This window comes from Pteropus alecto, unplaced genomic scaffold, assembly GCF_000325575.1.
Source record: "Pteropus alecto unplaced genomic scaffold, ASM32557v1 scaffold134, whole genome shotgun sequence".
Taxonomy (NCBI): domain Eukaryota; kingdom Metazoa; phylum Chordata; class Mammalia; order Chiroptera; family Pteropodidae; genus Pteropus; species Pteropus alecto.
The window spans coordinates 177,824-190,437 of record NW_006436283.1 but is presented as its reverse complement, the minus strand read 5'-3'; the positions used below and the strand labels follow the sequence as shown (position 1 = coordinate 190,437).

At 56.5% G+C, this 12,614-nt stretch overlaps 1 protein-coding gene and 1 non-coding gene across 3 annotated transcripts in view; one reads left to right on the top strand and one right to left on the bottom strand.

The window, feature by feature from the left end:
* The window catches only part of TBCD (tubulin folding cofactor D), a 124,361-nt gene that overhangs the window by 78,402 nt on the left and 33,345 nt on the right, over positions 1 to 12,614 (top strand). For both annotated transcript variants that reach the window (XM_025047052.1, XM_015589652.2), the window contains 4 exons: positions 3,196 to 3,253; positions 4,466 to 4,495; positions 6,794 to 6,879; positions 10,802 to 10,882. In XM_025047052.1, the coding sequence (XP_024902820.1) occupies positions 3,196 to 3,253; positions 4,466 to 4,495; positions 6,794 to 6,879; positions 10,802 to 10,882 (255 nt within the window). The remainder of the gene's footprint in view (positions 1 to 3,195; positions 3,254 to 4,465; positions 4,496 to 6,793; positions 6,880 to 10,801; positions 10,883 to 12,614) is intronic.
* On the bottom strand, positions 195 to 314 carry LOC112480125. Its single transcript, XR_003046491.1, has one exon. It is a non-coding gene; the product is annotated as a 5S ribosomal RNA (ribosomal RNA).

Genomic DNA, 12,614 nt, shown 5'->3' with positions numbered 1-12,614 from the left:
AGTCAATGAAAGCATAAGCCCATGTTTTTCTTGTGTCAGGTGTTGAAGGAAAGTGGACGTGCTCGGTTAGTATCTTTTCCTAGAATACACATGATCTTGTGGATTTAAAAGAAGTTTTTATGTGTAAATGTAGTACTTAAATTGCTATTAATTTTGAAAATATGTTTAGATTAAAATACTTTTTTTTTTTTTAACGCCTACAGCACCTGGTCTTCCTAGGTGGTCTCCCATCCAAGTACTAACCAGGCCCGACCCTGCTTAGCTTCCGAGATCAGACGGGATCGGGCACGTTCAGGTGTGGCGTGGCCGTAGACTAAAATACTATTTTTTTTGTTAAGAACAGTAGTTACATAGTTTTTAGTTACTTAAGAGTCTCAATACACGTCTTGCTCAGTTTAACGATTTTTTGAGTTTTGTTAACCACCATTATAATGTTGAAATAGAATCAATTGATTTAAAAATGTTCCTGCTCCAGTAAGATGCATTTCTTTTAAGCACAGTATTTTTTTAAAATGTCATTTTGGCTATAGTTGGTAATACAATAGTTTAGAGACGACACAGGAGTAATTTTCTGTTAATAGAGTTTTGCTGAAATTATTTTCCGCTTCAACTAGTAAAAGGAGTGATAAGAGCGAGGACCCCAGATGCTAACTGAATCTTTTAGTTTCAGGTAGTTTCTTAAAAAAACGTTTAATTCTGAACTAACTTTAGACTTAAAGAAGAATTGCAAAAATAATGGAGAAAGTTCCCATAAGCCGTTGGTCAGCTTCCCCGTGTTAGCTTGTTGCATAGCAGGAACGAGCATCGTGTTGCCGTTAGCTAAACTGTGGCCAGTATTTGGCGATGCACCCTGCTCAGTGGCACATTTGGGGCACCTCCAGACTTATTGTGGGAGATGCTGGCATTGATCCTGGGTTGCAGTGGGCTCTGTGGAGTTGCCATATCGTTTCCTTTATAAATAGCGTCCAGGGGGACCCTGTGAGACCGGGTAACTGTCCTGCTTCTCTGTGAACTTCACCCGCCAGTCTCGTGCTTGTCAGTGGGTCTTGCCCACAGCAGGTGCTGCGGTGGCCCGTGGCTTCTCCGCACAGCCTTTCGTGCGGAAGGTGCCCCCTCCCTTCTCCACGCATGGAAGCGGTTAGGCCACTGTGCACGCCGGCCACTTCTTTGGTTGTTGGGGCTTCGCCTACCACTCTTGGTCATTTTGTCACTGTTTGCTCCACCGCCAGCTGCCAGAGCTGTTTTAGGCCAGTGTCTGTGCTTTTAGCGGAACCGTGCTTTTTTTGTGAATACTTTCTTTCTTTCTAGCACAGCAGATGCTCCAGACTAACCCCTTCCCTGCCCCAACCCTGGAACCAGCCGCTTTTGTGAGTCTGCGTTCCTTGGTGGGATTAGGACCCAAGACACAATTCACTCCTGCACCCAGACACACACGCACCCCAGGAGGCCACGCATCCACGTGGACACCCGTGAGTCCCTTGACGTTCTGGCCTCCTGCCCGCACCTGCCCGCACCCGTTCTCCCCTGGCCCTCGTCCTCTGTGATGTCTTCCCCCTTCCCCAGGAATCCCTGGTGCCAGCCTGCTAGCCCCCATCCCGGTGGGACACTCGCCACCCAGAGGAGACAGCTCCTGTGTGTCATGTGCCTTGCACCACTCAAGCCCGCCCCGGGTGTGGACTCACGCTGTAACGTAGGCACGTTCCCTCGGCCCTCCCAGGTCCTTGCTTTCTGATAGTATTTTTAAAATTTGGTGTAGAAACATTCACTCGTGTCACATACACTTATTTGGGCTTCGACCAGTTTCACAAGCACAGCACCAAACGGCGGTGCCACCGCCCCCCGTGCCTTCTGTCTGCCCTTCGTGGTTGGCCACCTCATCCTCTGGCCACCATCATTCTGCTCCTGGTTCCTGTAGTTTTGCCATTTCTAGAATGTCTTATACATGGAAATACACAACGTATAGATTTTTGATCCTGGCTTCTTTACTTAGCAGCAAACCCAGGGAGGTCAGAAGCCTGACCTGGGTCTTACTGGGCCAGAAGTAGGCCGGTTCCTCCCAGAGGTTCCGGGGAGGCCTGTTCCCATTTTTCAGCTTTCGGCGCCTTCCTGCGCCTTCACGGCCAGTAGCTCAGGCCGAGTTCTCAGGCTGCGTCCCTCTGGTTCTCCTGTCCTCCTGTCCTGCCTCCTGCATCCATTTCCAAGGACTCATGTGACGACACTGGGCCTGCCGGGAGACCTCCCTGTTGTCAGCTGCTTAAACACCGAGTCGTCTCTTCAGCCTAACTCACCTTGGCAGGGAGCAGGACCATGCACAGGTTCGGGGGGTTGGTGCCTGGACCGACGTCTTCCGGCGTGCTGAGCTGCCCGGCGCAGGGGCAGCTGCTGTTCAGGCTGGAAGATGTGGCCGTGCCCAGGGTCTGGTGGGAGAAGAGGCTCAGGACGGGAGACAGGACTGTGGTTGTGTCAGGGCCCCCGCTGTCGGGCAGGCGGGTGGCAGCCCTTCGAGGGGCCTGCTGTGTCTGAAATGCCCCTCGTGAGAACATTTTCTCTGTAGGCTGACAGGAGATGCATGTTCTCCTGCCGCCCCTGGAAACAGCACCTTGTCCCCACGCCTGCCCCAGACCCTTTCTTTTCTGTGGCTGCTGAAGCTGTGCAGCTGGATGAGCCCTTTTTGGTCCACCCCTGCCACTTACCTGACCAGCGAGGCGGCGAGGCTTGACGTGGGTTAGAGCTTTCCGACGTGGTCGTGGTTGGCCGGGGGGAGACATGGCCGTCTGTGGGGCTTTGCGTGACACCCAATATCTGTTTCTCGTCCTTGGCTGCTGTTACTGGGAGAGTGTGGAGTCGTTGTCCTCTCTGGGCTCTGCTGGTTGCCTGTCGGCCCCCACACTGCCAGTTCTTGTCCTCTGGGCACACCCTTCTATCTGACGTCCTCCAGGCCCCGTGCACAGCAGCGCTGCGCCCTGCGACTTCGCTTGCTCACAGGTGTATGTGTGTGCACTCTCATGTGGCTCTCAGTATAGGCAGGTTGGTCACCGTGGCTCGCCCCCTCCCGAGGGCGTCTCGAGCTGCACCCCGCACCCCAGCTCGCTCGGACCATCAGGGGAGCGAGGGGCTGGTGAGTGCACAGAGGCTCCCTCCGGTCGGTGTCACGGATTCACGCTCTTCTAAGTACCGTTCTCCCTTTCTCCACAGTGCTCTGGTCATTGTCACCGTGTTCGACCGAAATGTCAACTGCAGGAGAGCAGCCTCTGTAAGTCTTCCTGTTTGTCCCTTTTCGTTTTGGTGTGAGGTTCTGACCGCTGCCCGCTCCGCTGAGTGAGCAGGTCACGGTCTCTGGGTGGGCCCCGCACATGGCCCTGGTGGTTTGGTCATGGGGACAGCAAGGAATGCTGGTGAGGACACGGCCGAGAGCGGCCTCTGGAGAAGCTGCGTGGTAGAGTGATGGTCCCGGCCCTCTGGTCTCCTGGCCTGGGGCGGGCCAGTCGGGGTTCAGCACCCCGCTGCGGGCATGTTGAGAACGGCCGCTGCCTCTGGAGCACCAGGCAGATGAGCAGACGCAGCCCAAGGCGGCCCACGTTCTGATGGGGGGACTAAGTGGGTTCTGTGAGCACGACCCGAATGTGACCAGAGCAGGTGGGGCAGAGGTGAGCTCAGCTCACATAGCCCAGGCCCTGCCGGCCGTGCTGGCCACTGAGGTGGAGCTCGAACACTGAACCTGCCTCCAGAGTCACCCACGACGCGAGGTCGGGCTAGGAGGGCCTCCCATGGGCCCACAGCGGCCTCCGCATGACCGACCTTGCTGCTCCCCCGCAAGCCAGGCGGGCCCCGTGCTCCCAGGGACAGCAGAGAGGTGATGGATGCCGAGCTCTGTCCCCAGGGTACTTGCTGGGGACGTTGATGGCATGAGCCAGATTGCACTTGGCTGTCTTACTGATTGTCAGTCACCTGGACCAGGGTCGGATTCGAGCTGGGACAGCAGAATGGCCGAGCCGGGCTCTGCCAAGGGGGCCGCTGGCTGGAACAGCAGAGCTGTTGACGACAGAGCCTTAGTTTCGGACGCAGACGAGTAGCTGCACATGTTGTACAGCGTTGAGGATGACACAGCCGCACTGCTTCGAGATGGACGCAGGGTGAGGCTGTGTGGGCCGCAGGGGGCCCCAGTGCTGCCCTCAGTCTGGTCTCTGCCAGGGCCTTACATTAGGCATTGCGTGAGCTCAGCATTAGCAGCAAAGGCCACTTTTCAGCGTGTGTCTGATTTCATAAACTCGAGACATTAAATTGTGGTTTTAAAGAGCACTAGGACATGAAACAGAGTGACAAACCACCCCCGGAGGCTCCGATCAGCCAACAATGAGGACTTTTATAGAAAAAAAAATAAAGCCACGGGTCATTTGTCGTGAGTTTATCTCCTGATGGTGTGTGAGCCTCACTCACTTCGTTCTGTTTGTTCCCTGTTCCTCAGGCCGCGTTCCAGGAGAATGTGGGAAGACAGGTATGGCTGCTTCTAAAAATCTTCGTTCCTAAAACTTCCTGTAGATCTAGAGGTGGAAGTATTGAAAGCCCCAAACTGAGTTCCCAACCGGCTGTTGGATATGGGTGACACACTTATGTGGGGTAAGCTAGTACTTAACACGGTGACTTCTGGCCACAGATTCCTCGTCACATGACTCAGGTGAGTTTTGACACAAGTGTTAAACGGTAATAGTGTGTTTTATAGGGAACCTGAACCTGTAATTTTACACACACGTGTCAGAAGTTAGTGCCTTATGCCCTGTTGGGGCTGCCCGATGCTGCCAGGTGCCCACGGGCCCTGCGGGTATGTGGGCAGAGGGACTGGCCTCACAGGGACAGGGTCGTGACCCTGCCTGTGTTACGTGCGATATGAGCCAGCTTCTAGGAGCCATCGACCCCATGGCCTGTCTTGATACTCGCCAGTGTCATCATGCCCCTTGGCCCTGTCCTCACTGGTCAGCCTGGGCTAGGGGTGTGGCCTTTGTCCCCGAGCTATTCACACTGTATGGCTGACCTGGTGGAGAACGGGCCAGAGGCAGGTCCCGTTCAGGGAGGCTGGGGTGGGTGGCGAGAGGTGAGGGCGCCAGGAGAGGTGTAGGGGTCGGGGCTGGTGGCGAGTGCGCTGGGCGGGGGATCAGCAGGTCATGTTGGGGAATGATTGGTGACGGGTCTGTGGGGCTGCGGGGCAGGAGTCAGGCTGCAGACTGAGGGGTCCCCGAGCAGAAGGCTCGCTCCCGAGGGAGTAGAGGACGGGCTGAGGCAGGTCATGTGGGCACCAGGGGAGGGAAGCTGTGAGTGAAACGCAGGAATTCTAGGATGTTGTACGTGGACGTTAGGATGGCGTGCCAGCAGGGACTGCTTCCGAGGAGTGCCGCACAGGGGCCAGGTGGCCCTCACACCTGGGAGCAGAGTTGCCTCGCTGTCGTGAGCCCGGGGGCCTGTGTCCTGCATGCTAGGTCCACGGCCTCTGGCTTTAGTCGCCATTCCTGGGCTGCTCAGAGCTGTTTGGACGGTGACGTGCACGCACAGACTTTCTTGGTCCAGCACCCGGACAGAGGAGGAGCCTGAGTGCCGCCTGGAGGGTGGGCAGGCCGGGGCAGGGGAGGAGGCAGCAGCGCGTGAGCCAGTGAGCTGGAGACGGTGCAGGGACAGCCACAGTTAGACCAGGTGTGCTGGGTGCTTCGATGGCAGTGATTCCTGCTCTGCGTGTAGCCGTGTCATAGGCGATTGGCTTTTACTTGTGTTTGTGAGTCAGACTGCCATCTTTGACGTGGCTGCCACAGTTAACGGACACCCAGGGGTCCTCATCACAGGCCAGAGCCCAGTCCTCAGCTTCATTCCATGTGTGTCGCTTCGACCCAGGAACTGCTCTTCCAGGCACCCACCCCCGTCAGTTCCGGTGCAGCTGCCACATGCATCACATCCCCACGACGCACCTGCTGCGTCTGTCTGTAAATGCAGGCACAGGTTGGCGTTCGGTACACGTTGCTTTCTGTACCTTGCTCGTCACTCACGTGGGCTTCGCGTGTGAGTGGGAGCTGCCCTGCTCCCTTGCACGTCCCACTTTTGGGATGAGTGATGGTTGGGGGGCCAGGCGCTCCTCTCCTGCCTCCTGGGGGTGCTGGCTAGAAGGCCTGCCCCCTCCTCGGTTGGGAGTTGTCATTGAAGACTTTTTAGAAGACTGTGTTCACACATTCAAGTACTGTATTGGTGGAACCTTGCAGACTTGGGGTGGGGCTGAGCGAATGTCTTTGGGAGGCTGGGGGGGTTCCCCTCTGCCCCTCCATTTCAGAGTCTGCTTCTGGGTGGCTGTCGACCCTCCACGTGGCGCCTCCCTGTCTTCTGTCATTCCCTCAGGCTCCTGTCCTGGTTTCACAGACTGGGCAGGCACCTGCCCCTCCCGTGACCGCTGGGGTCCTTCTGCTGGGTGGGGCCCGGGGTAACCGCATCATCAGGTTTGATACAGTTGAAACCTCCTGTCATTTTTAGTGTGTGGTTTAAAGAAAGGTCTCTTAAAGAATTTTAAAGTTGAAATGTTTAAGTTGTTTGAAAAAGAATATATTTAAGTAATTCAAATAATCGTAGCACGGCGTCCACCCTGGGCTAGGCCTTGGGACGTGGACTGAGTGGACGCAGCTTATGTGGTGCACAGCGCTGGCTGTCCGGGCATCGTGCGTTCCGTGCGCACATGGACACATGTCCGTATGGCTACTGGACTTGGGACGTGCCTCACTCGTTCACATTATTTTCACCTTTTCCCCACTTTTCTTTTCCTTAGGGGGCCTTTCCTCATGGACTTGATATTCTGACCACGGCCGACTATTTCGCTGTTGGTAACAGGTCTAACTGTTTCCTGGTTATAAGGTAAGTTTTTAATAATTCACCACAAGATGCAGTGTCTCCTTTGTCTTGGGAGTCAGAAACCTGTTTCCACCGTTTTCTGTATGTGTGACAAGTTAAAGGTGGGATTGGGAGCCGTCACCGAAACGCCCACTTCCCACTGGTGGGAGGCGCGCACGCTGCCTGTGTCTGTGCAAACCCGTGAAGACACACTCGTCCACAGGGACGGTGGCGGGTCGGGGTGGCCTGGAACAGGGTGCGGGGTCTGATGGAGAGGCGTCGGCTCGCTTGTTAGAGGGGCTGTTGTTTTCAGGAGCGAACTCGGAGCGGACACCCTCCCTGGTCGCCGTCTGTCCCTCGGTCTCCCTGATCATTAGCGCTGTCTCTGCCGCGGCCTTGGTCTTCTGTGGGACATGGCCACAAGCCGGCCTGGGTGCTGCCTGTTGGGCAGCGGCTTTCCTCCCAGGTGCCAACTGTGAATCGAGCTCCTCGGTGAAATCTTGGATCAGAGGTGACCAAGCTTCTCCAAGCGTGAATGGATGAAATGGTGCTTCCCTGTCAGGGTTGTGCCAGGTGTTTGCAGCTCGGGGAGCAGGAGGGAGCTGGGGGGTCAGGTCGGGGAGGGGCCTTCAGCATCCTGACCGCAGGGCACAGAAGTCACAGTGGAGCGCACTCGGGCCGAGCTGCCGGGAAGTGGCCTCAGGGGTCCTGCTTCGCCTGCTGCAGCGCTGGCGGAGGGTCCTGCTGTTAGGACGTGACGTGTTAGTTTCACTGGGAGAAGGGCGCCCAGTGCGTAGCCATCGTACCCGAAGGCGGAGGCCGACACCTGCTGTGCAGACCCTGCAGGAGCCGCACTTGCCCGCAGCCAGCGTGGGCGCGTGGCGCTCGGCCTCTCCCGACACGTGGTCGCGTGCGCCTGCGTCGTCGGCAGCCGTCCCGTCCCTCCTTCCCGCGACGTGGCCTCTGCGCCTCAGCAGTGTCCCCGTTCGTTTTCTTTGTTAGCATTCGAGCATGTGTCATGCGTGGAGAGCGTCCTGCCTTTCCCCACGTTTCACGGGTAAATAGCTCGTGGTTTTTAGCCTTTTCCCGTTGCTGACGTTTATAACATGTGATTTGTGGTCTGCGTTTCGGAGACGTGTAGTGGTACGTGACCTTGCTCAGGTCCTCTTTCGGCGTGCATTTGTCACTCTTATCGTGGCCAAAAGACGGTCTGTGAGGTCCAGAGTCCATGGGCGCACTTCATGAACACACAGGGCGCTTAGGGGGCTCTCCCCTGGACCCGTACAGGGCAGTGCCCTGGTCCTGCTGCCAGCCAGGGCTGCGGGTGGACGGACCGAGCACATGGCAGTGGGGGCCCGGTGTCAAGGGGACAGCCCCGTAGAGAAGGGGCTACGTCAGCAGGGCCCGCTGGGGGCAGGTGAGGACCTCCGACCCAGGCGAGGAGCCGGGTTGCCCCAGGGTGTGGGGCGCGCTGTGATGGTCAGGTGTGCTTTCCGAACGGTCACTGACTGCGTTCTGGTAACGAGGGGCAAGGAGATGGAGCCCATGAGGCGGGGTGGTCGGCAGTGGGAGGTGGGGTCCCCAGAGCTGAGTGGGTGTTACCAGGAGCTCGTGGGGGTGGGGTGGGGCCGTCGAGAGCCGCCGGAGGTGTCCAGGGTCACTTGCAGCATGGTGCTGCTGTGAGAAGTGCCTGTGGGTTTGGGGACGGTCAGGCCCTCAGCTGTGCGCCCCGGATGCGAGGGGCCCAGGCGCATCTGCATCGCTGGAGGTTGGTGTGCCAGGCGCACAGACGGAGCTGAAGTGAATGGAGGCACCTGGGCCGTCGGGGGCACCCGCAGTTGCCAGCAGTGTTCTCAGTGCTGACGACACACGGAAAACTGTGTCACGTGGCCCACAGCATGTCCCTGCTCTCCAGCTTGGGGCTGGCCGAGCCGTCCAGTCCTGGCCGTGTGGACACAGCACTCCCGTTTCCCGGCCGTGCTCCGGTGGGACGCGACTCGCGGTCACCAGCGTGTGGTCGTCCTGCCCTCTCGCTGTTCAGATCTCCTCACCAGAGTTCTGGCGCCTGCGGTCCTGTGCGTCCTTCCTGAGGTGCATTTTGTCACATTTTGCTTTCGAGCAGTTTGCTTCCCAACAGTTTTGCATTTTTCTGGCCACTAAGTTTTTCAAACTAAGGAAGCCTCAGAGTGAACCGTTTCCTTCTGTGTGTTCTGACTCTGTTTCGCTTCTCCTTATTCCCAACATCCGGTTGGTGACCTGATTCTGTCACTTCTGCGTCCCTAATCGCCCTCATCCTGCTTTCTCACTCAGCTGTCACCTGCGTCCAGCTCTCACTGTCCTGGACAGTGGCAGAGCTGTCACTGATCCCCTCCCTTCTGCCCTCGTCATCTGTCTAAAGTGCCGGTTGGAGGCATTCTTGTTACTGTCACACCAGCACCCTGCTGTCCCCTCAGGCCACCTTGTCCTCCCCGTGGACACCCCCCTCGGTCTGTGCTTGGCCAGACAGCTGAGTGCTCAGGAAGTGCTGGGAGCTGCCCGGGCTTCTGGTTCCCGTATGCGCCTTCTCCCAAGTCGGCCACTAGCTGGTGCCCGAGCTCCGACTGGACGTGGGGGTGGCTTCTGTCTCACTGTCCCTGTGAGGCCACAGGCTGTGTCTCTGCTGGCTCATTTGGAGTCCCGCTCAGTTCCTGGATGCTGGCCTGGCCTTGTCCACTGTCTGGCTTTGCTGGTTTTCTCTCTGACTCTCTTCAAGCTGCTTCACCCCCATTGGAGGGCTCCACTCCCACCCACCTCCGAAGGGCCTCTGCTTTCCTTCCTTCCACGTCCAGAGCGGAGGCCTGCCCCACCCAGCTTCCCAGCTCTCACACCTGTAGCGCAGGCATATGCACCTGGCACCGTATTTGGCCTAGGTGTGTGCACAGGTGTGCCCAGGGGACCTGTGTGCAGTTGTATTTTCCGTTCCGTGGCTTTCCATGCCACCTGCCTTGTGTCAGCCACCGTGCAGCTCACGTGAGGAGGGCTGAGTGCACGGTGGCTTGCGTGGATGGGCAGCAGGTTCAGAGTGTGAGCGACGGGGTGTGGTTGAGGGTGACGTGTAAAAGATCACCTTTTGGAGTAGGCGACACGTGTGTAGTATAACTCAGAAAGTGCATAGCGTGTGCAGGGAAGACTCAGTCCGTGTCACCCCTCCTCCCAGCCACCTGCGTCCATCCTGGGGGTCCCTGGAGGTTTGGTTCATGGCTCACGTTTAGGCATGTGGACTTCGTCCGTCTGTCCTGAATGATGCGTTTTTCCTGGCAGATGTCGTTCTTTGTCGGTCGTGTTTGGATGTACTGATGTTTTCTTTTATGGCTTTGGGGATTTAAGTCATAATTAGCAAGGCTGTCCAGCTTGGAGATTGTTTTTAGAATTTCTCCTGTGGGTTTTTGAGAGACGCGACTTGTTTTTAAGGTATGATTTGCACTCTAGCCATCCCTGTGTGAAGTGTGCCGTTCAGTGAGTGTGTCCAGCACGCCCCTGGCCCCCGGCCCCGCTGCGCCGTCACCGTGGGCCGCTGCAGCTTCCACAGCGTCCACTGACGTGGAAGGGCACGCTCCCGTGTTGCCTCTTTCACTCAGCGGGATGGTTGTGAGGGCCGCGCACGTCGTGTGCATCAGTGGCTCATTCCTCTGGTTGCTAAGTTGTCTTCGACTCTGCGCTGTCGTCCACTTTTCTTCGTAGTTCGCCTGTGATAGCCGTTTAGGTTGCTCTGAACTTTTGGGTCTGAACGTTCATCCAGGAGTCTGTGTGGACGTATGTCTTCGTTTGGGTGAACACTTACACGATTTCTCTGTTTTTAACTTCATGGGAAACGTTGAAAGCGGCAGCAGCATTTTACGTCCCCACGGGCAGCGCGTGAGCCCTGTCCCTCCACGTCCTCACCGTCGCCAAACATTCTCTTTTTCAGCACGTTTATTGCCGGCTTTCCCGAGTATACACGACCAATGATCGATCACCTGGTCACCATGAAGGTCAACCATTGGGACAGGTAGGTTTTGTGTTTCTGTGTCTGTGTGATTAACTGTGGCGTTGTATTACCTTTCTTGTCAAGAAAGAATTCTTATTTTTTTCCAAAGGAGAGATTAAATTGAGTCCATAAGCCTCGAATGTACCTTCTCGTTGTGGATACGATGTTTTAAAATGACTCCTGAGAAGTGACGTGGCTGCAGCCTTCGTGCCTGATGCGTTGGCTGATGGTCGACCCCCAGAGTCTAGTATGTCAGGCGCACGCACGCTCCCATGTAGACGCGCGCCTGTCGGCGTGTCGTGGAGGGCAGGTCACCACCTGAGGCCGCAGGAATGGGCTTCGTCTCCCCCGCGGCCCCCGCCCCGGCTCTGCTCTGTGTGGCCGCCCTGGTCGGCTGTGTTCTGGAAGCCCAGCGGGTCCCGTAGCTCACCCCTTCTCATGGAGGGGTCCTAGATGTCTCATCATCTCATAGGCAGTTACGTGCGTTTCTTCTGGGGGCAGCTGTGCTGGAACCCAGAAGTGAGCAGTCGGGGGCTGCCGCCCTTGGCACTTCCCCTGAGGCGATGAGTTATTCCCTCTGGGGAGCTTGGTGTGGCTGCTGCTGCATGGACGTGGGAGGGCCTGTGGGCGTGAGCAGCTGCGTCAGGTGGCATGTCCGGAATCCCAGTTTTAGGGTGGGTGTTACTGGCAGATAGTTCTGATCCGTTTCTGCCTGGACGTGGCCTGGCCCGCACGCGCCCTCTAGCCGCTCCGCGTGGCCGGGCCTCCCGCGCGTGCAGTCAGGGCTCGCCCTCTCTGCGGCCACCTGAGTGGAGCTGTGCATGTTTCTGACACCTGAGGCATGATTGCAGATGTGACACCCAGACTCGTGATTCGGAGCAAAACTCAATACACAGAACCTGGGAGAGATTAGTTAGTATGTCTGCCCTGCCAGCTTATCAGTCAACAGGGTGTTTAAACCAAGATTGCAAACGTATCACCCGTGGTTTTAGACTGAAGTTGAGCTATTGAAATCTTAAGCTGTTGTCAGAATGTTCGTTTCTCCTTTCGGGTCTGTCCGTTTTCCTTCGTCTGTTCTGGGTGGGGCTCCCTCGTTAGGTGCATGCACGTTTACAGTTTTTACATCTTCTTAATGTGTCGACCCTTTATGAAGTGTCTCTTTGTTTCACACTAAATATCCTGTCTTCCACTGTGATTTGATATTGTTCAGGGTCACCAAGCCTTTTCTGTAAAGATACAGGTGGTATATATTTTCGGTCACCGTCCCATACGTTTCATTGTCGTTTTCCTTATACGATCCTTTAGAAATGTGAAAATCATTCTTAGCTTGGGGCTGGACAAAGGGAGGCCTGAGGCCGGGTGGGCCGCAGGCCAGCTCCTGTCGCGGTGACACCAGCTCCCTCACGACCATCTGTCCCCTGCTCTCAGCCTGTGCGTCCCTTGGGGACAGCCGTCAGGTCTGCTTTTGTGTCGGCGTGACCGACGCTGCCTTTGGTGTGAGGCCGTGGTGCAGTCACGTTCGCTGTAATCATCAACACGCCTCAGTTCACGCCTGTCGTTTGGCTGTTTGTTTTCTATTTTTCCTCTTAGCTTTTTTTGTATGCACTTTATTTAAAAATTCTTTGTGGAAACCTTTTCAGTATGAACTCTGAAAACCTAGAAGTTCTCAGGACACGTGACACATGAGGGAGGGGACGTGCCTTCCCTCCTGCAGCAGCCAGGCTTGCAGCGCCTCGTGAAAACAGCAGCCAGC